The 27,557-nt window shown below is 40.5% G+C and overlaps 1 protein-coding gene across 3 annotated transcripts in view; it reads right to left on the bottom strand.

The window, feature by feature from the left end:
• Nucleotides 1-794: 794 nt before the first annotated feature.
• Nucleotides 795-27,557, bottom strand: part of LOC132404988 (interleukin-11 receptor subunit alpha-like) — a 123,844-nt gene continuing 97,081 nt past the window's right edge. For all 3 annotated transcript variants that reach the window (XM_059989646.1, XM_059989647.1, XM_059989648.1), the window contains exons 7-12: nucleotides 25,318-25,475; nucleotides 20,119-20,260; nucleotides 17,831-17,941; nucleotides 16,757-16,847; nucleotides 11,098-11,169; nucleotides 795-8,997 (exon numbers count right to left, since the gene is read on the bottom strand). In XM_059989646.1, coding sequence (XP_059845629.1) covers nucleotides 11,100-11,169; nucleotides 16,757-16,847; nucleotides 17,831-17,941; nucleotides 20,119-20,260; nucleotides 25,318-25,475 — 572 coding nt within the window. In that variant the 3' untranslated portion in view covers nucleotides 795-8,997; nucleotides 11,098-11,099. The remainder of the gene's footprint in view (nucleotides 8,998-11,097; nucleotides 11,170-16,756; nucleotides 16,848-17,830; nucleotides 17,942-20,118; nucleotides 20,261-25,317; nucleotides 25,476-27,557) is intronic.

The following is a 27,557-nucleotide window of genomic DNA, read 5'->3' as shown; positions in this document are numbered from 1 at the left end:
ATGCTGGTTTGAGTATCTCAGAAACAGCTGATCTGCTGGGATTTTCACACACAACAGTCTCTGGAATTGACAGAGAATGGTCCAAAATAAACCTAAACAATCCAATGGACAAAAGTGCTATGTTATTAAGAGAGATAAGAGGAGAATGCCCTGACTGGTTCAAGGTAACAGGAAGATGACAATAACTCAGATAGGATTGAATGGCTTGTCAAATGAAGCGCGTTTGATGGCTCTGGGCCTTTATTCATTGGAATTCAGAAGAATGAGGAGTGACCTCATTGAAACCTATCAAATAGTGAAAGGCCTTGATAGAGTGGATGGGGGCAGGATGTTTCCTGTGATGGGAGAGTCTAGGACCAGAGGACACAACCCTCAGAATAAAGGGGCATCCTTTTAGAATGGAAATGAGGAGGAATTTCTTTAGCCAGAGAGTGGTGAATCTGTGGAATTAATTGCCACAGGCAGCTGTGGAGGCTAAATCTTTATGTATAGTTAAGCCAAAGGTTAAGATTTTTGATCAACAAGGCATAAAGGGATTCAAGGAGAAGGCAGGATATTGGGGCTGAGAGGGAGATTGGCTCAGCCATGATGAAATGGCAGAGCAGACACTAATTCTGTTCTATATCTTATGGTCTTATAACCACTTGTTAGTGTGCAGAAGAGCATCGCTGAATGCACATGTTGAACATTGAAGTGAATGGGCTTCAACAGCAAAAGATCACACTAGGTTCCACCCCTGTACCTAATAATATGTAGAACGTGTAATTAATTATAGGAAAAGTAACTTACAAATCCAGAATGTCATAACATTTTTTATTTTGTAAAGACTAGTGGATAGAAGAAAATTCAAACTACATTGTGACTAAAAGTAGCATACTCCATAAACAAGGTACATTCTGGCATTATAAAAATTGCAAAGCAATTAAACCAGTCAAATTTTCTATAATGAAAATTTTGTAAGAAGCTTTACCACAAAACAGATGCTAAAGTTGACATGTTGACACATTGCTTTTTTATTGAAATTCACATTTAATGTTTTAAAAATAGACTTCCTTTACTAACAGAAAATAGCTTATTAAAAGTGCAACAGATAAAACAGAGAAGGTAATTTAAAAAGCTGATGCGCAAGTCTATATGGCTGAATGGGTGATTTAATGACTTTCTGCCAGTTATTCTCTTTCACAAGAGAAGGCACAACTTCCAGAACTCACCATCAGATTGATGCTGCAAGTTCGTTCACTTTTTGCACAAATCAATTAAAGAAAACTGAAGAAAACTAAAAAAGTTTCTGAATGAAGTCAAATTCTACTTCCATTCACTGATATTAGAATAAAATATTTTCTCTATTCACAAAATAATTTGGAAAATTCCAAATTAAATTTATTGCAGAGAACGTGAAGTACCAATTTCTCAAATGGTTCAGCTGCCCAATACTAGATTATCATTTAGCTAGATTTATCCTTGCAGATATAAGATAATTGCTTATCAAAAATAATGATTTATCCAAAAGTTAGTTCAGTTGGTAGTTACTGAAGTTGTATATACAGTATTGTCCACACTAAACAAGTTCCATGTGCTGCTTTTGAGTAAATGATATCCATGGAGGAACCTGAACATCTTTCATCAATATCAGTTCACAAAATTTATCCTGTTTGGAGGATTAAAGCCAGATGCTTCAGCAGACAAGTCTACATGCTCAACATACATGAGTAGCCTCTCCTTGCAATTTTATTTCACTTACTTAGGGATACAGTGTGGAATAGGCCCATCTGGTCCTTCTAGCCACTTCACCCAGCAAACCGCACAACCCCGATTTAACCCTAACCTAATCACGGGACAAACTAACCTACCCAGTTCACGTTTGGACTGTGGGAAGAAACTGGAGGACCCAGAGAACACTCAGGTATTCCACCAGGTGCAGGGGGAGGGGTGCACACAAACTCTTTACAGATGGCACCAGAATTGAACTCCTTACTCCAAAGCCCCAAGCTGTAATAGTGTCTCGCTAACCACTCACGCCACCATGGAGCCCAATCCTTGTAACTTAGTGGCCCGCCTCCACAATTGTGTGGCTACCTGTAATTTAGTGACCTGTACAATCGATTTGCATTAAGTTCATTCAGCATTAAGTTCAAACAGGAATTATTAATTCTCCACCAGAATATCATGAAAACACATCAACATTTTTCAGTGTTTAAAATGCCACCCTCTTCTACCAGATACTGCCAAAGCTTTCCTTGACACATACATGATATTTTTAAAAACTCATTCACAAATTCATCATAAGCAAAGTCAAAAAGCCTCAACACAGGGCATCAGATGAAAATTTCTCCGAGTTGCTGCATTTCCTTCCCTTTTCTCAGCTGGCATTGCATAAAACAAATAAAGGAAACGAAAAGGCTTGCAGACTTTTAAAACGTATCCAACTTCAGCAACCTCTTTTTTCAATAAAGTGTTTCACAATCTCATTTTGAAAAGTGCTCACGTTTTCCCACAGATTTTTCTTGTATATCCCCACATGCAAAATCTTCCCAAAGTCAGTATAGTTAGACTACATTTTAATACATTTTCTAAAGTTTAAAAAAAATTGGTACGGTAGCTTTCGATTACACTAGCTTAAAGATGTGCCACAAAATCAGTGTCAGCCCATGACCTGCGGTAACAACTGCAGATTGTGAGAAACCAAAATGTGCAATTAGTTAGGAAACAGGAAATCAGGTTCACACGCAAGTAAGTCTAAACCGTTTGAAATATCCTTATCAGTACCCTTGGGTGCAGAGGAGCCAACTGAGTTTTTTTAAGCCTCCTCAAAAAGGCCTGTGAAATAAGTGGAAACTCCCAAGCAATATTTGTTCAACCTGGGAACACGTCCAGTATTTTTTGGGTGGATCTATCTACATGTATTTTTTTAATGCAGCACAAAAGATCATGGAAAGTGGATTTCCACTGAAAGCTTCATAATCTTATGTGCAAACTACAACTATTTTGGGTGATCAGTTTCAGGGGAAAGTCCATCCCTAAATATTTACATCTGTATATTCTTGCCTGAGGCACTGCCTTTCTGTATCAACAGTTGTGGCAATGAATTCTACAGATTCACCACCATCTGGCTGAAGAAATTTCTCCTCATCTCTGTTCTAAAGAGACACCTTTGTATTCTGAGGCTGTTATCTTTGGTCCTAGATTCCCTCACTTAATAGAAACGTTCTCTCCACATCCACTCTATCTAGGCCTTTCAATATTCGGTAGGGTATCAATGAGCTCCCCCCCATCGGTCTTCTAAATTCTAGCAAGTACAGGCCCAGAGCTACAAAATGTTCCTCACATATTAACCCTTTCACTTCTTGGAGCATTTTCCTGAACCTCCTCCACGCCCTCACCAATGCCAGCACATCCTTTCTAAGGGGCCCAAAGCTGCTCACAGTACTCCAAATGCGGTCTTGACCAATGTCTTATAAAGTCATAGCATTACATCCTTACTTTTATATTCTAGTCTTCTCTAAATCAATGCTAATATTGGCATAAAGGCATAAAACACTCATGAGGGAGAGGACAGAGTTCCTGTACTTCATGTTGCAGTCAACAATGTAGTTAGCAGTGGGCAAGAGATCCTGATTGAAGAATACCTAGTTTAGGTTACTAAGATTAAAGAACACATTGCCAAATGTCCAGAACATTTCCTGAACCATGTCTAATCTGGCATTGGGGATAAACAGATTAGGAAGGTAAACATATGGCCGATACAGTTACCAGGGATACCATTTCCCTTGTTGTAACAAGATGGACCAGTGAAATCAGTGAGCTGGGACTAGGGTGCTAGCAAAAACAGTAAAATGGTAGCTTTGGGAGTGGGGAGGGGAGGGGAGGTGAAGTGATGTAAATTGCTGCGATTGCCTTTCAAATGGCATTAAAATGTTTTACTCAAGTTTCATGGTAATTTTATAATAACTAGTTTTTAGCACTCAAGGATATTCTAACAGGTTTCTTTATCCCAGACACGATAAAAATCAGGCATCACGGTATCTTACGTTTTAGAAACTAAGGCAATGACTGAACTCTGAAATATTGGATACAATCCAGATACAAGATCCTGGCTCAGACAGGGGAGGTTTATAATTGTCTATAGATGATTAAAAACTATCAATCCTTACTGAAAATTAGGTAGAGGGTCTTGCATATATTTGAAGCTATTTTATTCTTAGGTGTTTTAAAAAAATATATTTTATGTCATTGAACAAGTTATTTTGTGAAGTATACAAGATTCACAACATAGTTTATTATATCAAGCATTTCAATATACTGCAGCATTTCTATATAATATTTGATAGCAAGAGCAGTCTTATGGTTAAAAGTGCAAAGTATATTCCTGGTGATAATTATGAAACAAGGTTGGAGAGAAGCACTATCAGAGAACACCAAAAGCAAACTGCATTGAAGCATGAAGAGAATCTGATTTGGGCTGCCCTGCAGCTGAGCGATAATTACAACAGCCCTTTCATGTTTCAGGACTTGCATCCGAATTTAGAAAGCTAAGCAGAGCCAAAGGAAGAAGATATTAATCTACACTTACCAGAATACTGGCAACTGACTCAAACAAGTTGCAAAATGCTGCTTCTGGTCCTGCACTTTGCAGCCCATGATGTCCACCTAAAATGTACTTGCTCGACCTCCCTCCATTCCCTACCTGTTTACGTGCCTATTCAAATGAACCTTAAACGTTACCATGACTGTTTGCACCACTTCTGCTGGTGGTGAATCACATGCTCCTAAACCACCATAGATCACTTCACTCAACTCACCACTGGACCGATTCCACAACCCATGGACTCAATTTCAAGGACTCTACAAGTCAGTCATAGAAAAGTACAGCACAGAAACACGCTCTTTGGCCCATCTAGTCCGTGCCGAAACATTTAAACTGCCTACTCCCATCGACCTGCACCAGGAACATAGCCCTCCGCAGACCTACCATGTAACTATCCAAACTTTCTATAAACATTGAAATCGTGTTTGCATGCTCGTTCCACACTCTCACAATCCTGTCAGTGAAGGTCTCTCTTCATCCGGAAGGTCTCTCCTCTTCCCTTAAACTTTCACCCTCAACCCATGACCTCCAGCTGTAGTCAGGTTTAGGCTCGAGAGGTCAGATGGCCTATTCCTGCTCTCATTTCTAGTCTAACCCAAACTCATGCTCTCAGTATTATTTGCACATTTTATCTTCTTTTGCACATTGTCAGTCTTTGTGTGTAGTTTTTAATTGATTCTATTGTATTTCTTTATTCTACTGTGAATAACCACAAGAAAATGAATGCCAGCGTTCTATAAGGTGACATATACCTATTTTGATAACAAATTTACTTTTACTTTACTCTGTAAAAAAAAATCTACCTTTTCTTTCTCACTATAAACCTATGTTGTCCTGTATCTGACATTTCTACTTTAGGGTAGAACGCCCCTTGCCTACCCTGTCTGTGCCTCTGTCTGTTGGCTACTCAACCCCTGATGCGGCAGAGAAACCAAACACAAGTTTGCCCAATCACTCCTTCTAGCTAATAACCTCTAAACCAGGCAACATGCTGGTGAACCTCCTCTCCACTCTTTCTAAAGCCCCCAAATCTTCTGGTTATGCAACAACAAGCTACTGTACTCCAAATATGCCATTAGCAGAGGCCACTACTTAATTATATTGCTGATTAATCACAATACAATGCTTTTCAAAAAGTCTACAGCATTATTAATGACATCCAGCACTAATTCCATCAAATGCCACAACTACACTATCATGTAAAAAATCAAGCTGTGTCAAGTAATTCTTCAAATCATCATCATTTTAGTTTTCCCATCTTCAAAGGCAGTTAACTTAACCTGGACTTCAGCTATTTTTTAAAAATCAAATAACTGATCAACACTAACTTTTTCTCAATGATGTCATCTAAGATTACAGATAAACACAAAGGCTAACCCTTCCAAAACATTAGTCACAGAACAATTGCACAAGTAGCCCATTCTCCGTTCAAAATGACTGACAATTAATACCTTTATGCAGTATAAAGATTTTAGCAGCTTTGCTTAGCAATTTTGTCCTTGATGCTAACACTTTGTTTCAAACATCACCTCTCTCATGGCTTCCTTCTGGCAGAGGCAAACTGAATGAAAAAGCGTGGTTACAAGGAGAAGGCAGGAGAATGGTGTCAAGAGGGAAAAAAAATCAGCCATTATGGAATGGGCGAGCAGACTCGATGGGCCAAATAGCTTAGTTCTGTTCCTTTGTCTTATGGTCTTATGACTAACTCAAGTTTCAGAAAGGCTTCTTTTACAGTTAATTCAATCAAATCTACAAACCCAACAGTTGACAGATTTTGACCAAGTGAAACCGTATTCACCCATCCACAAGACACCAGTTCCTTCACAGTTAAGATTAGCTTTATTTGTCACATGTACACTGAAACAGAAAGTGAAATGTGTCGCTCGATTCAAATCAAATCCGCGAGGATTGTGCTGGGGCCATACTTCCAGTACCAACACAGCATGCCCACAACTCATTGGCCCTAATGGAATACGGGAGGGAAATGGAGCATCTGGAAATCCACGTGATCACGGGGAGAACGTACAACTCCATACAGACACCGGCAGCAATTGAAATCTGATCTGGCGCTGTAACCTGACGCGTTATGCAAGCTGTTGCACTACTGTGCATAAATGTTAGGCAACACTTAGACAGTGTAGTTTCTCCCCGCAACAAACGCTCAACTGCTTCGCCCTCAATTTCACCTGATTGACAGACGACGCAGAGAACCTCTGAAAACACTGCAACACTTGGCCAATTCACTACCTCCAAATTCTCAGACTAAATTACTCTCAGCATGTTGGATCAGAACGATTTGCAGCTCCTTCCCCTCTGCCATCAGATATATGAACAGTCAGTGAACACTACCCCACTATTCCTCCTCTGTACTCTTTTTATACAACTCATTATAATTTGTCATGCTGCTGTGACGAAACAAACAGCACAACTTAAGTCAGTAACAATAAACCTGATTCTGATTCAGAAGTTCTTCCTAATACTGGGAAGACTGAAACCACTGTTCCAATGCTTTTCCCACGTCCACCTGGCTTCCCTTGCTCTACGTCCCAACAAACCTAAGATCATCAAACAATCTCTCCACCAATTACAGTCAATAGCACCAGCTGCCAAGACCCTAAGCCCTTAAATTTCCACCATTTCCTTTCCTGCCTGCAACACTCCTCAAAATCCACCTTTCAGACAACTGTTTTGAATACACCACTAAATTGTGGCATGCAGCCAGTTTTGTTTGATTATGCCCCTATTATGCAGTTTGCTACAACAAAGATTCTCCATAAATGGAAGTTATAGATTGACTCAATTTCACAAAAATTAAAAATAGAAATAAAAATAAAAGCCAAAATTGCACCAACTTCAAAGTCTCCAAAACCTTCAGTAGAAATTTCTAGGTCTAGAATCAAAAAGGATAAATTACCTCAGAATACTGTAAAGCTTTTAAGTCAACAGGAAGTCAGGCATAAAAAATATGAAATACTTCATATTTGGGAATAATAGTAATTTTAGAGAAGGATCAACTTTGGATTTCTAAACGCATTTTTCCCCAGATAGCATTTTGCTCATTAAATAATATTTGCTTTGGCAGATTTAAATATCAATGGTGCTCTAGCCAATTATTAAATTCACATTTTCATTCTGCATTCTAACTTGCATGATACTGCAGAGTTTAATATATTAACATTATAGAAAAAACTTTTTTTCAAGAAATTGCTTCTTGAACTTTCTATAGTATTAATATGGTGTATGTGTCTGTGTGGGAGGGGTAGAAGTTTCAACTTGGACAGAACCCAAACCTACCTGGAAATGTCTTCATTTGTAAATACTTAAACCATTTCTTAATAAGCATCGTTTTTCTTACTGAATGGAGGCAACCGCAAGCAAGTGAAACATTTTAATAGTGAACAAAGAAAGCTCACCATTAGAATCAAAAGCTATCCTCATAACATTAGTGCCTTTTACCTAAAAAGTGTTTGATTTCTAGCACAACTTGTGCAAAAAAAAATTAATAGTAATTGTCCTCCTGCTCTGTAAGGGGACAATTATTTTTTGTCTGGTTTGTGCTTTACAGAATAAAGCTACAACACATGAAAAGAATAATCAGCACAAAGTGCTCTCCCTTCCACGAACACCTGCATTTTAAAGTTAAGATAACGCTTCCCCCCCCCAGTCACAATCACTTGTACTAAAAGGTCTACAGAAAATAATTTGCAAATGAGATTCCATACTTGAATGGTCAAGTGCTTTAAAATAAGCAAAGACCAAAATAGGCTCAGATATTTACATGTAATAATCACCATGTCCTCAGCACTTTGCTTCAGCTTGCTGTTGTATAATCTTGTAAATTATCTTGTGGTTGCATGTAACTGAGGCAGTTAAAATTGGAAAAGTGGTTCCATCTTCTGTATCTGCAAGTTACTTCACAGCAGCTGACGCAGACCCAAAGACAGGTCACATTCTTCCCAAAAGCTGTCCTTTGGATATTGTCATTTTGGTTGAAGTCGAGCAGGCCAAGCTCTTCAGATACAAACTCAGCTCTTCAAAGACCAAACTTAATGGCAGAAACCAAACTGCATCAAGCGAGTTGTGACATTAGCCTACCATGGCTTGCAAACGTTGGAAAACACAAACTGAATATTGACGGACAATATCAAGGAAATTCATCAACCACAATTAAAACAAATCAGCTTCCATCCCACTTAAACAATGAGGACTTTGCATTGGCACATGTTGACGGGAAGATCAACCAGTTCTACGGAACTAGTTTGAAACATCTGGGCATTTTATTCCGTTTAGAAGCCAATGTCCTGGTTGTTATTATTTGTGCTTTTTATTAGCTGAAAATTCTTCATAGAATATTGTGTCAGGAATCCCTGTCAGATTAATTGCTGTACATCTCAGATGAAGATGGAGCCAAGCTATGAATGGAAAGCAGATACAGTCATAAATACTGAGGTAGATATAATACACTGTAGATAGATATTTAAGTATCATTTTCAGCCTGAGTTATATTTTCTTCTCTTTCAATATAATATATAGGGAAGTATAGCCCTGTCCCAAAACATATTACATACTGTGCCCATCTCCCACTGCACACGTTTGCACAATCTCTTTTGAGGGAAAAAAAGAATCCAAACTGGAAGGAAAACTTAATTAGAAAAGCCATTGGGATATTATTGCTTATTGCCGTGGAAAATCAAATTTAAAAATGGAGGGAGGCTATGCTTCATTATGCACACATTGATGAAATCATAACTGGAATGTTGGGTATAATATAAGTCTCCTTATTTAAGGAATTGTTTTAATATATTTGAAGCTGGTCAGAAGAGGATTACTGGACAAGCAGTGTACTGTGGAAAAGTCTTAGGCACGCTAGCTACCTACATGTGTTGAAGAATTTTGCACAATAGTATAAATTATACATATTTTAACTATAAAAGAACATCACCTGAACAAAAAAAAACTTAGTGACCACTCTACTAGGTACACCTGTACAAATATAGAGCCAGTGGATGTAGTGTACCTGGACTTCCAGAAAGCTTTTGATAAAATCCCACATAGGAGGTTAGTGGGCAAAATTAGGGCACATGGTATTGGGGGCAGAGTACTGACATGGATTGAAAATTGGCTGGCTGACAGGAAACAAAGAATTAGTGATTAACGGGTCCCTTTCCGAATGGCAGGCTGTGACCAGTGGGGTACCATAAAGTTCGGTGCTGGGATCGCAGCTGTTTACAATATACTTTAATGATTTAGATGAAGGGATTAAAAGTAACATTAGCAAATTTGCTGATGACACAAAGCTGGGTGGCAGTGTGAAATGTCAGGAGGATGTTATGAGAATGCAGGGTGACTTGGACAGGTTGGGTGAGAGGGCAAATGTATGGCAGATGCAGTTTAATGTGGCTAAATGTGAGGTTATCCACTTTGGTGGAAAGAACAGGAAGGCAGATTACTATCTGAATGGAGTCAAGTTAGGAAAAGGGGAAGTACAATGAGATCTAGGTGTTCTTGTACATCAGTCAATGAAAGCAAGCATGTAGGTACAGCAGGCAGTGAAGAAAGCTAATGGCATGCTGGCTTTTATAACAAGTGGAATTGAGTATAGGAGTAAAGAGGTCCTTCTGCAGCTGTACAGGGCCCTGGTGAGACCCCACCTGGAGTATCGTGTGCAGTTTTGGTCTCCAAATTTGAGAAAGGACATTCTTGCTATTGAGGGAGTGCAGCGTAGGTTCACAAGGTTAATTCCCGGAATGGCAGGACTGTCATATGTTGAAAGATTGGAGCGACTGGGCTTGTATATACTGGAATTTAGAAGGACGAGAGGGGATCTGATTGAAACATATAAGATTATTAAGGGATTGGACACGCTGGAGGCAGGAAGCATGTTCCCGCTGATGGGTGAGTCCAGAACTAGAGGCCAGAGTTTAAGAATAAGGGATAGGCCATTTAGAACAGAGATGCAGAAAAACTTTTTCACCCAGAGAGTGGTGGATATGTGGAATGCTCTACCCCAGAAGGCAGTGGAGGCCAAGTCTCTGGATGCATTCAAGAGAGAGTTAGATAGAGCTCTTATAGACAGCAGGGTCAAGGGATATGGGGAGAGGGCAGGAACGGGGCACTGATTGTGTATGATCAGCCATGATCAAAGTGAATGGTGGTGCTGGCTAGAAGGGCCGAATGGCCTACTCCCGCACCTACTGTCTATTGTCTATTATAGCACTGTGCAGAAGTCTTAAACATATACGTGCTTTCGCACAGTACTGTTGGTGGAACGGGCAGATTATCGTATGTAAACAAAGGCATTTCTTCCAACTTGCCACACGCCCATATGACACAGTTTGTCATTACAAAAAAAAGCAATATGGCATGTTTTCTGTAACACTGGGGTTACCTGTACTCCACTTCAGTAATATCTTCAAATTCAAATGCAGAAAATCGTGCAACACCCAAACATTTACTGATGTAAACGGCCCCTATTTTCTTCTAATTGGTAAGAAATAAAGTTGTATACATACCATTAACAATAAGTTAATGCCTTCTTCATTAGAATTTCAGCCTTATGTGGTTCTTGCTTTTTCTTTCTGACCCTGGAAACAGAATATGGTCAATTATTCTCAAAGTTACAATAATCTGATTCACTTTCAGGTAGTGATTGGAAGATGGGGCCGCATTGCGGTTAGCAGCACAAGGCTTTACAGTACCAGCGACCCGTGTTCAATTCCCACCACTACCTCTGAGGAGTTTGTACCTTCTCTCTGTGATCGCATGAGAGTCCTCCAGATGCTCCGGTTTCCTCTCACAGCTCAAAGACGTACGAGTTGGTAGGTTAATTGGTCATTGTAAATTGTCCCATGATTAGGCTAGGGTTAAATTGTTGGAGGGGGGGGTGGGGGAGGAGGGAAATATGCTGGGCGGCACAGCTCGAAGAGCCAGAAGGGCTTATTCTATGCTGTATTTAAATAAAAATAACAACACAGAACAGGCTATTTGGCCCACAATGTTGTGTGGAACCAGCTGAAAAATAAATCGAACCTTACCCCAAAAACTAATCCCTCCTACCTACACAATGCTCACATCCCTCCATCTCCCTTTTATTCATGTGCCTATCCAAATGTTTCTTAAAAGCCTCTAATGTATTTGCCTCTACTACTACACCAGGTGGTGCATTCCAGACATCCACCACTGAGTAAAAAAAACTTAGCCTTCTCATCCCCATTTAAACCTAACCTCGCTCACTTTCAAAGCATGTCCTCTGGTGTTAGAGATTTCTACCCTGGGAAAAAGATACTCCATCTACTTTATCTATTTATAAACCAATAAAAAGACAGAGAAGACTTATAAACTAATATACTAAAGAAACTTTATTATGCAAGTATATTTGAGAAAACGAACAGGAAATTGAACAATTACTGAATAATGTACTAGTTATTCTCAAATCACAGTGAATATCAGAATTGCATTTTTATTTTTATTCAGCACAATATCTAAGGAAAGTTCTGTTCATGTAGTACTTAAAGTGTTTAGGCAATCCTCACTTTCCAGGACACTCTACAATTCATGTTTTTATTTCTTCCCCCCTCCCCCCCCATTACTGCCTGCATGAAAATGTATTTCAAGGTGGCATATGGTATCATGCACATACTTTCACAATAAATTTACTTTGAAGATTTGGCTGGTTTCATGGGCAATGTGTGCAGGGTATTTAACAACTCATTCATTTCTCAAGACATGATAAGATCAGCACTTATTGCCCAAACTGGACTGCTTTTAATAAGATGGCAGTGAGTTATCTTCTGAAATTGCTGCATTCCTTCTAGTGGAGTACTATTGGGAAGGGAGTCTACTTTTACTTTACTTTATTGTCACCAAACAATTGATACTAGAGCATACAATCATCACAGCGATATTTTATTCTGCACTTCGCGCTCCCTGAAGTACAAATTGAATTAAATATAATAAAAATTTAAATGATAAATCATAATTAGAAAATAGAAAAGGGGAAGTGAGATAGTGCAAGTCAGGTCTGGAGATTTGGAAGGTACAGCCCAGATCTGGGTCAGGATCTGTTCAGCTGTCTTATCACAGTTGGAAAGAAGCTGTTCCCAAATCTGGCTGTACGAATCTTCATGCTCCTGAACCTTCTCCCGGAGGGAAGAGGGACAAAAAGTGTGCTGGCTGGGTGGGTCATGTCTTTGATTATCCTGGCAGCACTGCTCCAATAGCGTGCTGTATAAGTTTAGAAACTGTATAAGAGGCCAGCAATATACATTTCCAAATCAGGAGAGTGTGTGACCTGGAGTAACCTCTAGGTGGCAGTGTTCAAATTTCCTCCTTTCCATTCTCAGTAATCCAGCCCACAAGGTCTGGGAGATGATGGAGTTGCCAACATTTGATAAATGGTACAGACTTCAGCCACTGTACGTCAGCAGTGGAATAATAAAGAGGCAGCCAAATCAGCTGGGATGTAATGCAGAGGCTTTTTAAGGCATTGGCCAGGCTGCATTTGGAGTACTGGGCCCCTTATCTAAGAATTAGTATGCTGGCATTGGAGAGGGACCAGAGGAAGTTTACAAGAATGATCACTGGAATGAAAAGGTTAATGTTTGAGGGGTGTTTGATGGCTCTGGGCCTGTACTCACTGGAGATTAGAAGAATGAGGGTGAATATCATTGAAACCCACTGAATATTGAACGCCCTAGAAATAGTGGACGTGGAAAGGATGTTTCCTATAGTGGGGGAGTCTAGGATCACAGGGCACAGCCTCACAATAGAGATGAAGAGGAATTTATTTAGACAAATGGTGGTGAATCTGTGGAATTCATTGCCACAGACAGCTGTGAAATCCAAGTTATTGGGTATATTTAAAATGGAGGCTGATATGTTCTTGATTAGAAAGGGTATGAAAGGTTACAGGGAGAAAGCAAGTGAATGGGGCTAAGAGGGAAAATAAATAGGTCATGATCAAATGGTGGAGCAAACCCAACAATGGTCACATTCAGCTCCCTTGTCTTATCAGCTGGAGTCAATATTAATGATTCCAAGGATTCCTCTGTTTCTCATGGGTCTACCACTGTGCAAACACCTCTGGAGATGTCTATCCTACTAATGGGATAAGGATGTTGCCTGGGATTGTGATAGAGTCAGGCATATTGTCCATGTTAGGCTGCTGCTTAACTATCTATAAGGCAGCTCTCCCAGCTTAGACACCCATCAACATCATGTGTCATGAGTGACCATGGTCTTCCATCTGTCTTTAATCTCAGAAGTTCTAATAAGCTCTTCAAAACTTTTACCCATCCATCCCGAGATGTAACTCATGACTGTCATGTGCTGTCGACTGCGACGTTTTCTTCCATCAATTTTTCCCAAAATGCAGGATGCTCGAATTTCTCTTTCCTCAGTAACTGCCTGATTGATGATATCTACTTTCTTCATTTTCTGGCTTTTTGCAAAATTTCCCCATTTGTTACTCTGTCCTTCTGTGACATTTTCCTCATTCTTCTCAAAAACTGCATTTCTGCAGCCCAAGTCTTCCCTTGTTTAGCTCAGACACTACAGGCAGTCCCCGGGTTACGTACCAGTTCTGTTCCTGAGTCCGTCTTTAAGTCAGATTTGTACACAAGTCAGAACAAGTACATCCGGTATTATTAAGTGTCAGTTAGTCAAATGTTTGTCTTAGTATATATTTTACCTTTCTATGCATATAAAACACTTAAGAAATGTATGTATTCCAATAATTAAACCTCTGCATTGCTTAGTAATAATTGTAACTTTCATCGGGACAGGGCCTTTCACATGTTCTATTATTCTCACTTTATCCTTTAAAATTGTTCCGATCATTGACTGACTGTCGCCTAACGCTTTTCCAATGACCGACAGTATTTCACCTCTTTCTAAATGCTTTATTACTTCCACTTTATTTTCAATCGCGATCGCTTCCCGTCAATGGAACAAAAACATTGCAGGCAGCGGGTCCTGAGCTGCGCCGGCTCCCGAGGTCCGCTGGGTTCTAAGGACCACCGCACTGAATTCCCCGGGTCCTAAACTCTACCACACTGCGACAGGTTAAATGGGACAAGTGGGGGCTGTGCTGGATTTGGGTATTTGATCCTCCACAATATTCCACGTGGGAATTTAAACTGGAGGTGGCAGTGTTTTTATTTTACGAGGTTGAGTTGTGCGCTCGACATTAACCCGGCACGGATGGTACAGGAGTCACTGGATCAACATCGACCCGGCACAGGAGCGGTCTGTCACTAAATCGAACTCAGGGAAACTCCGTTCTCCAGCCCGGCGCTGATCTCACTGCACCACCAGCCGACCGGAACTGGGGGGAGTCAGGGTGAATCTTGCATCTTGCTAAGAAAAATTTAAGCCAAATACAAAGTCAAACACTCAACACAGTGTCAATGGCAACAACTTAAAATGGCAGACGGCGTCGCGATCCGACTTAAAATGGCGGACAGCATTCTCCTTCCTTGGTTCATAAGTACAAGTCATCTGTAAGTCGGACGTTCGTAACTTGGAGACTACCTGTACAGTTCTGATAACTATGAGCTGACTAAGATAATTAAACTGGGAGTCCCTTTGCAATGTCTGAATTTGATGCCCAAGGCAACATTAGGTGGCTGGTCTGGTTTTAAAAGTTATTTTTCTTCAAATGTAGCACTAAGTACACATCCGAGTGACCTGCAAGGCCATTCCCGTTTGCAAGGAGCTTCTGATGGAAAACAAAACTGCAAATGCTAGAATCTGAAACAAACCAATGGCTGGGAGAACAGCTGGACAAACAGCATCAGGCAGAAGTGAAATCAGTTAACATGCTGGGTCAGGGATCCTTCATCAAATGCAAACAAACCTACCCTTCAAATTTCCGGCTCTCGAACTTCACTTGTCCCATCATTAAAATGTTCCCACAACCAGTGGACTCACTTTCAAGGACTCTTCATCTCATGTCCTCGATATTTATTGCTTATTATTATTATAACTTTTTTTTTGTATTTGCACAGTTTCTTGTCTTCTGCACTTTGGTTGAATGCCCAAGTTGGGCAGTCTTCCATTGATTTTGTTATAGTTATTATTCAATAAACTCATTGAGTATGCCCACAAGAAAAATGAATTTCAGGGTTGTATATAGTGACATAAATGTACTTTGAACTTCAACTGGTTTCTCTTTCCATAGATACTGCTTGATTGGCCAAGCTGTTCCAATATTTCTGTTTTCTTTCATAGGTATTGTAGGTGAGATGGAGATTTCTTCCTCTGAAGGACGTTAGTGATCAAGGGGTGTTTTCACAACATTCTGGTAGCCCCTGTGTCTATCACTACTCCTGCAAATTCCAGATTATTAACGCAACTTAAATGCCATAGCAGCAAAGCCAAGATTTGAGCTCGTGTCTCTAGATAACAACCTCTCATCACCATGCCTTGTACTTAATGCTGTCAAGATATTTCCTCCTTAATTAGAATAGAAATATTATTGTCACATGTACAAAGATACAGTGAAAAACTTGTCTTGCACACTGTCCATACAGATCAAATTATTACACAGTGCATTGAAGTAGAACAAGGTAAAACAATAACAATGCTGATTAAAGTGTAATAGTTACAGAGAAAATGCAGTGCAGGCAAACAATATGGTGGAATATAATAACAAGGTAGATTATGAGGGCAAGAATATAAAGCTGACTCAGAAAAATCTCCTCCAAGAGGACCACAACCTTGTCACAGGGTCTGGAGGCTTGTGTGCCTCAATGACCCAGAGAGCTATGTTGACTGTAGTCAAGGCTTTAGGTTTGGCTCTTGGTAGGGTCATCCATGCCAAACATGTCAAAAGGTAGGTCCACCAGTTCTCCAGGTCTGGGGGTTCAGCTCAGGGCTAACAACACTGACCAATTTTTTTTTTTAATTGTTGCGGAAACAGCAATGAAAAATCCTTCTACATCTGAGTGTGACGGTATTCCCGAGTCTCCACCCGGTACCTAACAAGACTGACAGTGGTGAAAACCGAGAGAAAGCTACTGACACGATGAAGGAAGCCTGAACACTGCCAGAGATGGAAGACCTTCACTGCAGCCCTAAACATACCTGGCATAACGGACAGCAAGTCATAACAATCTACACGAACATGAGATCAAAAGCTTTAAAGATTAAAATCTTTCTTTTAAAACATACCAGAGCACAAATGCAGCCGTCATTGAGAATAGTCCAATCACGATGGCGATTGAGATCAATATGATAATATCCGTATCCAGCACTTCAGAGCCTGTGGTTAAAGCATTTGAAACACATGTCAGATGTTAGTGTTATGGAATGGCAAGAAACAAAACATTTGTCTGGAATTTATTGAAGACAGACACCACAGATCTCATCCATTAGGATCAAATTATCTATCTTGCAAATATGCTTCTGTACTAGCACCACCAAAGTAATGCAAAGTGTGATACTGTTGCATTCACTAGTGAAATTTATTGGATAACGTGTGTTGAAAATGGTCTTAATTGTTTCAACTAAATCCCAATAATTAACTTATCAGTGCATTAGGTATATTTTAAATTCTTATAAACACACTCATCATTTTCTATAAATACATACTGATTTTGGGGGATTTGTCAAACCATTTGTGAATAAGAATACAAGACATGGGAGCTGAATTAGGTTATTCAGCCCATTGAGTGGCTCTGCTAGTCCATCATGGTTGATTTGTTACTCCTTTCAACTTCATTCTCCTGCCTTCTCCCCCATAATCTTTGATGACCCTATTAATCAAGAACCCATCAACCTCCACTTTCAGTATATTCAATCACTCAGCCTCCACAGCTGTCTGTAGCAATGAATTTCACAGATTCGCCACCCCCTGCCTAAAGAAATTCCTCTTCATCTCTGTTCTAAAAGGCACATCCTTGTATTCTGAGATTGTGCCCTCTGGTCCTAGACTCTGCAACTACAGGAAACCTCCTCTCCACATCTACTCTATCAAAGCCTTTCAATATTCGATAGATTTAAATGAAATCCCTTCTCATTCTTCTAAACTCCAGGGCACTTAAGAATTCATTCCTCCTAATCTGGCTTATAAAGCAAGTTCATGTCAGAATTCTCTCCAGGCCCTCAAATGTTCAGGGGTGTACTCACACCACCATTATTCACCTCCAGTAACTTGGACCTGTTCCTACAGCTTAGTAAATTTCAAGACACCATGACTGCATACTGATTGTTGACTTGAGTACCAAAAAGTAACATTGAACTTACTTGGAAATATTGAAGTTGGAGCAGAGGGAGACTCTGTTTGTTGACCAGGAATATCCACATAGTCCACTGTTAATGTGGCAACAGTAGTTTGGATAGATTCTGAAGTTGTTTCTGTAATGCAAAAATGTCAATTTATTTACAAGTTACTAGAGTGAAAGTAAATTGCACAGAAGCTTTAATCTCATAGGGCTGATCTCATGCTAACCGTTTTGATACAGCACCTTTGTATATTCCTCTTATGGACAGGTAATCCCTCTACATGGCAGGGCACAGAACATAGTGGTTAGCATACACTATTACAGTGCCAGCGACCCAGATTCATTGCCACCGTTGCCTGTAAGGAGTTTTATGTTCTCTCTGTGACTGCGGGGGTTTCCTCTGGGTGCTCCTGTTTCCTCTCACATTCCAAAGAAATATGCATTAAGGTTATTAGTTGTGGGCATGCTACGTTGGTGGCAGAAGCATGGGGACACGTGCGGATTGCCGCCAGCTCATCCTCAGACTGTGTTGGTCATTGACGTAAACGGCTTAATTCACTGCATGTTTCAATGTACATGTGACAAATAAAGCTAATCTTTACCATACAGATAGCTTATATTTTACTCACTGAAGCAGGCAGGAAATGAACCTAGCACTCACATGACAATGATCCTCTTATCAAACCATCTCAATTCACAACACTCTGTCTGCCAATAAAAATTCAGGGTAAGACATTGGAAGACAAGGATCAATTTCCTCCTGTAGTAATGACAGACATAGATGGTGAAATTTGCTACCAGCTTTAACGAGACTGCACAGCCTCTGGCTGAAGGGTCTTGGCCCAAAACATTGACTGTACTTTTTGCCATAGATGCTGCCTGGTCTGCTGAGTTCCTCCAGCATTTTGTGTGTGTTGCTCTGATTTCCAGCATCTGCAGATTTCCTCGTTTGTTCAGGTTCCCTCTTTCCACGTAGCTGATGAATCCAAAGCAATGGCAGAGATCAATACGGTTTGGCACCAGTGGTGTTGTAGGAGTTGCCAATACGGACTGAATTCAATGTAGGACTCTCCAGCTCTGTATTTTTCCTCGGGGTTTACTCCTGAAGCCCTCCCCATGAGTATAGCCATGAGGCAGTGGAGGCTTGAGAGCAGAGTTTTCCTTCTTTGCCAACTACAGCTGGCAGACCCATCTGCCCAAAGCGACTAGTTTTAAGGTGCTAGTAACCCACCTTTTCTCCTTCTCCTGGGCTTAGTAGCTAAGCCACACATTAAGGTCAGAATTTAGACTTGGTTGACAGAAGCTATTTGAGACGTACATCTTTGAGAGCATTCAATACACAGTGAGAGCTTAACCCCACTACCAATCCTGGGAATAACAAACTTAAGGAATCTTGAAAATCAAGACATCAATATCAGCACAACCAGCTGCAAAGTTATTAAACAGCAGAGCAAAATTAATGAACCAAGGCACCCAACCTCTGCCCTTATAAATAAGTGCTTGCAATTTCTGATGGCGTCTAATACTTCAGCTGCCAAAAGGTTAGAATTTATTTCCATTCTTTGGAAAACAGCTGAGTTGCAAAACAACTAAAGCTATCAAATTAGATTTCAAGCTCTTCCTCCCCGCACCTGAAGGTCAGATGCATTAAGAGTCTCGTCTTCCCTTAATGAGATTTATTTAATCTTCCTTTATTATCACTTTACTTGGGCCTTTGATCATCTTTATGGGCATCTGTCAACCATCTAAGAACTTTACAATGTGTGGTGATGTACGACTCCTACATTGTACTAGCCTAATAACTTCTGCTGCTATGAGCACTGTAGAATTTATCCCAAATCTATCCCAGGTCATCTTCCAGGAATGCCGCCTCAGAAAGGTGGCAGCTGTCAGTAAGGACCTGCACCAGCCAGGACAAGCCCTCTTCTCATTGCTACCATCAGGAAGGGTGTACAGAAATCTTAAGGCACACAGAAAATCAGGAACAGCTTCTTCCCCTCTGTCATTTGATTTCTGAATAGACATCGAACCCTTGAACACTAGCTCACTTGCTATTTTTTTTTGCACCACTTATTTAATCATTTTTAAAATTTATATATTACACACTTAGTACAAATCATTTTTTTTCTCCCTCTATTATCATGTATTGAATTGAACTGCTGCCACAAAGTTAACAAATTTCACGATATCTGCTGGGATAATAGACCCGATTCTGAAATAACCGCATCATGTTCAACCGAACCAAGTTTACTCAGCAAATTCTGAAATGAAAATTTCACGCTGTTCTGCATTCTGCATGATATTGCTTACCGCTCCATGCAGTGACCGGTACTTCTGAACTCCATTCACTCCACTTCCCATAATCAAAGGAATCTTTTGCTTTAACACGAATCAAATACAGTTGCGCACCAATGGCATCAGTAATAGTCACCTCTTCCTTGAACGTCTCGAGCTGAAAATTAAAGAACATGTGTTGATAGTTTACTTTTATGCATACATGGCTACTCAAATTGATTCACAGGAATAACAAAACAGATGTTGCAATAAAAACTACATTTGTGTTCGGCTGTGGAAAGTATAGAAATCTAGTCAAATTGTTTGTGTACAAAGAGTAGGCTTGAAAATGTAAAATAGCTATTAACACTGAATTTGACTAAACGTAGTGCTGAAGTACACTTAGTGGCTGCTTTATTGGGCACAGGAGTGGAACTCGATGTGGTCTTCTGCTGCTGTCGCCCATCCACTTCCAGGTTCAATCTGTTGTGCATTCAGAGATGCTCGTCTACACACGTTTACTTGAGTTACTGTCTTTTTCTTGTCAGCTTGAACCTGACTGGCCATTCTCCACTGACCTCTCTTATTAATAATGCATTTTCACCCCCAGAACTGCCACTCACCAGATGTTTTAATTTAATCATGGCATTCTCTGTAAACACTAGAGCAGGGATTCCCAGCATTTTTTATGTCAGGATCAATACCATTAAGCAAGGGGTCCATGGGCCCCAAGTCGGGAACCTCTGCTCTAGAGGTTATTCTTTAAGAAAATCCCAGGAGATCAGCAGCTTGAGATCTCACACCACCCCATCTGCCACCAACAATCACAGTCAAAGTCCTATGGGACAAACTTAATGGCCATCTTGCTCGGGATAGACAAGGAGGACCAAAGGGACTAACTTCATACCGTACTGCCCTATGACTCTCTCAGTCACCAGCTAATGCTTCTGTTTGGAAAGGAGTTGAGAAAATCCTTGAATTGATCTGACACTCCTGGTATTTTCTCACTTCATCAGACCTTAGTGCAAAGTACATGTTTTGGAGAAATCTGACAGTGAGCTTGCAAAATTTGCCCAGTGGAGTCAGATAAGCCTAATTTAAACCCCTCCAACCCATGTACCTATCCAAACTTCTCTGAATATATCAGCAGGTGGAAATTCATATTTAGGGAAAATAAAAACAATGGTTTGAAGCAGTAAAAAAAATGAGATTCTGTGGATAGTGTAGCAGCTCTTGGTAAAACTGTTATTGTGGTATAATTATTTAGGTAGATCCAGGGAGGGAATAGTTGGCAAATCGTCAGTCATGCCGATAATCTTACTTAAATGCAAGCTTGTGACAGACTTCCGAAATATATTTTGTGGCAAATTTGAAGACCTTTTTCCTACACTTTGGCACCCAAAACAAGGATTAATTCAGAAGGTAACTCATGAGCATGTATCCCAGACTGGGTGGTAAATTCTGCAGCAGGACATTCATAGTTCAGTTCTCAATGTCTTTGTGAAAGTGTATATTTTCTGCTCCACTGCTTTGAATTGGAATCCTTCCAATAGTACATTTAGGATTAGCAAATTATCAAATTGTTCTGTCCAATAATAAATACCTTGTGGGAAAGTTTACAAAGCATTCAACATTTGGAGCCTCTATGAACACTGGAGCAAGAAACATGGTTTTTGGCTCATTTGTTCCTGTCTAACCCCAAGGATAAAGAAATGAATCATCAGCATCATTATGTGCCATGTCATTTGACGTGGGCGATCATGGTCTATTGAACATGACTGTTCTTGGCAAATTTTTCTACAGAACTGGCTTGCCATTGCATTCTTGGGACGAGTGACCCCTGCCATTATCAATACTCTTCAGAGATTGTCTGCCTGGTGTCAGTGGTTGCATACCCAGGATTTGTGATGTTCTTGGAAGCTAAGTGAGGACATTTTGGAGTTGGATAGATAAAAATACAGAAATTAAACTTTTGTTTCATGAGGCTGTTTAATCCCGAGAATAATTACAACTTGAGAAAATCTGCAAATGATGGAAATCTAAAGCAACACACACAAACAATGCTCGAGGAACTCAGCCAGTCAAGCAGCATCTATGGAAAAGGGTAAACAGTTGACGTTTTGGGCCGAGACCCTTCTTCGGGACTGAAAAGAAAGAGGTCAGAGTAGGAAGGTGGGGTGGAGGGCAGGAAGTAGTACACGGTGGCAGGTGATAGGCAAAACCAGGAGAGGGGGAGGAGGATGACCACCTGGTGATCCCACTTTTTGTGGTGAACAAAAATCCCAATCTCACCGATATATAGGAGGTCACACCAGGAACATCAGGTACACTGGATGACCCCCAACAGTCCCACAAGTGAAGTGTCACCTCAACTGGATAGACTGTTTGCAGCCCTGAATGGTACTGAAGGAGGAAGTGCAGAGGGAGGTGTGGCCCTTGTTCCACTTGCAAGGATACGTAACAGGAGGGAGATCAGTGGGGAGATACGAGTGGACAAGGGAATGATCCTTGCCGAGTTCCTCCAGCATTTTGCTCAGTGCTGCATGTTCACCATTTTACTTCTCAACAATTTTATCTAGTAAATGAAGACTCGTAGTAAAAGTTTCAGCCTTCCAAAATCAAGATTTCCACATGCTCAAACAATCTAGGCTCTCAGGTTTTTTTTGATGATGTTGTTTATTTATTAATGGACCAGTTTTATGAGACACAAGACCTGATAAAGTGGTAGAGTTAGAACAAAGAGGAGCTCCTGTTACACCATGCAGAAACAGCTGTCCTCCAGGTAATATGCACCGAAGCCCATCAACGTCACATTTTCTTTCTTTGAATAAAAACCTGACACAGACATGAACTTACACACAGAGATTGTGCATTTTAAGTTAGGATTATTAGGTTTAATTGTGTTGGAGTCAGAGGACTGGAGAAAGCAGGGTGACCTAAACTCATCGTGGGAAGGCCTGATGCATACAAAACCCATTAGCACCACTAAACTATTTTCCACAAGCTTAACTTTGTTGTCCATTCCATTCATGTTTCAACTTAATTCATCGGTTTGAATTTAAAAGCACAAAAACAGACACAAATATAGATGAATAAACTCGTAACCAATTGTACAGCTGGTGTCATTTAAATTCTGTGTACTATCTGATTTTTCATTCAACTGTAAAAAAGTTATTCAACAATGAATGTTATGCATTACATAAAATCATAATGTATTAAAGCGCCATTTGTTCTGCTGAATCTCTTCTTCCCAACCTCCTCAAATATTATTGACAAAAACTTGGAAAACGTGTTTTTGATATATTCCAATTTAATTTGGCATCTAGAAGCAAAATATATACTTGCCCAAGATTAGTCTAGCATCAATATCAATTATAAATACATGTATTTTTCATCAACATTCATGATTATTTAATATCATTTCCAGTAAACAAGTGTAAAGGAGAACAAAATAATTGATAGTTTGGATCCAATGCAGCACAAAAAAACCCAAATGAGATAAAGAATACAATAATAATTTTAAAAAATCACACACAATGGAAAATAAATGTTGGCGTTACAGTAGCCTCTCTTAAAAGTGTCATTCTTTTCTTGCGACGAGGTTTATAAGAATGACCTGACGTAGGCAGTGTGGCTGTGGTTTCATATCTTTTCCTCTTTTTCACGATGGACTGCACTGAGCTCCAAGATATGTTCGGTGCCTTTGAGATGGCCTTGTACCCTTCCCCAGATTTATGCCTCTCCATTATCATTTCCCTGACTTGTCTTGAATGGCCTCGTCTTCATTTTTGATTTGGTCCAAAATGTTGGACCTTACACAGAGAGGGGCATTTATTTTTTTTGAGTTCATTGAAAAATGGTGATCCTTCAATTTTCTACATCAACATATTGGGAAATGTATATTGCATACAAAGAAAGTTAGTGTAGTAATTACAAAGGGACGAATACTTCTTCAGCCTTACAATTTTGGTTTTTAATTTTTAGTAAATTGACAGGTTTTGGAATTTTTCTTTTGATTTGGCACGATGTACAATGTTTTGTAGATCAGCTCAAAAATTACTGTCTTCAGTACATTTTAAATGTAGAAAATGAGGAGGTAAAATGTCTCTGTAGATGTGGGAGTCGAATACTTTTTCCGAAGCAGCCTAAATTGATGTTAGGCAGTACATAAGATGACTGATGGGAAATAATAAAGTTATGGTGGAGTTAGTGGGTGGAGATGTTGATCAGCCTTACTGCCTGGAGAAAGTAACTGTTTTTGAGTCGGGTTCTCCAGATGTGGATTCTTCATAACCTCCTCCCTGATGGGAGTGGGAACAACGGTCCATTAACAGGGGAGGAAGGGATCTTTCATAATGTTATAGGCCATTTTCCAGCACCTTTATGTATACGTGTACTTGATGGCAGGTAGGCTGGTGCCAGTGATGCACAGGGCAGTTTGACTACCCGTTGTACAGCCCTCTGTAGTTCAGTTTCCTTACCAAGTAGTGATGCAGCTTGTTAGGATACTCCCTACGGTGCATCTGTAGAATGACATGAGTATGGGTGTGCCAGCCTTCTTCTCAAAAAGTAGACATTGATGAGCCTTCTTGACTGTGTAGGATGTGTTTTGGGACCATGAGTTCCAACGGCTCAGGTACCTGACCACGGCAAACTGAAGTGCAACTTAAGTAGCCTTTATCATCCTCATCATTATGTGCTGTGTCGTATGACATGAGGGATCATGGTCTATTCATGACCGTGATTATTCTTGGCAATCTTTTCCACAAAGTGGTTTACCATTGCCTTCTTCTGGGCAGTGTCCTTACAAGACAGGTGACCCAATCCATTATCGATACTCTTCAGAGATGGTCTGCCTGGTGTCAGTGGTCACATAACCAGGACTTGTGATATGCACGAGCTGCTCACACGACCATCCACCACCTGCTCCCACGGCTTCCATGACCCTGATCAGGAGGCTAAGCAAATGCTACACCCTGCCCGAGGATGACCTGCAGGCTCGCAGAAGGAAGGAGCACCTCCTTGAGACCCATCCCCGTACTGCCACCTAAAAAACAGCCTTTGCCATACCAAAAGCACGCGAGCAGCATTCGATCAAGGCTATTGCAAGAACAGAAACAAAAACTGCATCTTCAGAAATCCGTGTTGGTGTAAGTACTCTCAACAGACCTCCAAATTCATCAGAAATATCCACACAAACCACAAGAAGTAATCTGAAACCACTGATGAACTTACCCGAAACCAGAAATTGTTTTGCTGAAGTTTGTACTCCAGGATAAACTTTAAGTTAAAACGTGGACTCCACGTTGAAGGATAACTCCACCGAACTTTTATTCTTCTGGGAGATCCAAAAACAGGGTCAGCTTTTAAATTTGAAGGTGGATCAGGCTGAACTGAAACAAAGGCAGAGAATCGTCATCGCCTGAACTGGAAAAACATTGTTACAGAGATACCTGCTGATAACACAGGGCTCTTTTGTCGCAGTCAGTAGAAGGACTGGAGGATTTACAACTCAAAAGCTCACCATCTAGAACGATGTTGGAGACAGAAACTCATGACCCATGCACAAAGTATCCTGAAGGGCATTAACTATTACATGATCATAAACCACGAGACAGGAGATGGGATAAGTCTATTTTTAGCTGGCTTAGCAATACTGGCTGTGTGGCATCCTAATACCAGAGGGCATGCATTGATTGGCGAGAGAGGGTAGGTTAAAGGGGGACATGTGGGGCACGTCTTTTAACTCAGACTCATGGATGCCTGGAATGCTCTGCCTGGTATGCTGGTAGAAGCAAATACACTAGAGTCTTTTAAGAGACATTTGGATAGGGACATGGATAGAATGAGGATGGAGGGATATGGACATGGTGTAGGTAGGAGGGATTGGTGTTTGGGTGTTTTTGATTTGCTTTTTAGTTGATTCGACACAACAGGCCATTTGGCCCACAATGTGTTGAACTGTTCTATGAACCAGTGATCAGAAATGTAAGTAATAATTCGATACAACGTAGGAGGATCTTTGACCCACTGAATCCATCTACGCACATTTACAATGCAATCCCAGATCCTCACTAATATTGCCTGGGAACTATTCTCTACATTCCCATCAGTGCTACCACCCAACTACACTAAGAGTGCAACATTAATAGTGACAAACTACCTACCAACCTCTACATCTTTGATATGAGGGCTGGAAACTGAAGCACCCAGAGGAAATCCACTTGGTCACAGAGAGAGCATTCACTTAATTTGTAGTGAGTTAGTGAGCAGTTCTGGGCCGCCTCTCTAAGGAAGGAAATGCTGGGTCCAGAGGAGGTTCACAAGAATGATCCTGGAAATGCAGGGGTTAATGTATGAAGCGTATTTGATGACTCTGGGCCTCCACTTTCTAGAGTTTAGAAGAATGAAGAGAGGATCTCATTGAAACCTATTGAATATTGGAAGGCCTCGATAGAGTGGACATGGACAGAATGTTTCCTATAGTGGAGGAGTCTATGAACAGAGGGCACAGCCTCAGAATAGAAGGACGCCTCTTTAGAACAGAGATGAGGAGGAATTTCTTTAGCTGGAGGGTGGTGAGTCTGTGGAATTCATTGCCACATGTGACTATGGAGGCCAAGTCATTGAGTATATTTAAAGTCACTCGGATTTGATAGGTTCTTGATCAGTACAGGCATCAAAGGTTATTTGGAGAAGATTGGGCTTGAGAGAGTTAACAAATCTGCCACGTTAGAGTGGCGGAGCAGACTCAATGGGTTGAATGGTGTAATTCTGCTTCTGTGCCTGGTGCAATCAGACGCACTAATTATTCTGCAAACACAATCCAATATTCATAGGTCCCCCACAATTCCTGACACCTGCTCTGCAGCTTTAACACTTTATTCTGCTTTGCTATTGTTTTACTTTGTTCTACTTCAATACACGGTGTCATGATAAGATCTATATGATCAGAAAGCAAGACAAGCTTTGCACTATCTTGGAACTTGTGACAATAATAAACCAAAACCAATTGTAGTCTACTCTGGCACCTTCCAGAAGTTTCTCTCATGCTGCTCAGAGCTTTCTGTTCTCTTCCATCTCTGGAACTGCTTCCTTTGTACTATCTTTTGCTATTTAATCACTCTTTCCAGATCCATCATAATCCCATTTCTCTTTCTTTGCACTTATTTTTATTTTAAGTATTCCCAGTTTGAATGCAAACCATCAACTTCAAACTCTTGTGCCATCATGAGGACACAATTAAGGTGGAGGAGCAACACCTTATATTCATCTGGGTAGCCTCCAACTCTTCCCACTTGCCTATCATTTCCCTTGGGTCCTCTCCTCCTTTTCCTTCTCCCATGGTCTCCTCTCCTCTCCTATCAGATTCCTTCATCTCCAGAACTTTACCTTTCCTACCCACCCGGTTTCACACATCAGCTTCAACTAACCTCCATCCGCTCACCCCACCCTTTCCACTCTGGCATTTTCCC

This window comes from Hypanus sabinus, chromosome 14 (genome assembly GCF_030144855.1).
Source record: "Hypanus sabinus isolate sHypSab1 chromosome 14, sHypSab1.hap1, whole genome shotgun sequence".
Lineage (NCBI taxonomy): Eukaryota > Metazoa > Chordata > Chondrichthyes > Myliobatiformes > Dasyatidae > Hypanus > Hypanus sabinus.
Note: the sequence above shows the minus strand (reverse complement) of the source record. Positions and strands in the feature narration are given on the sequence as shown.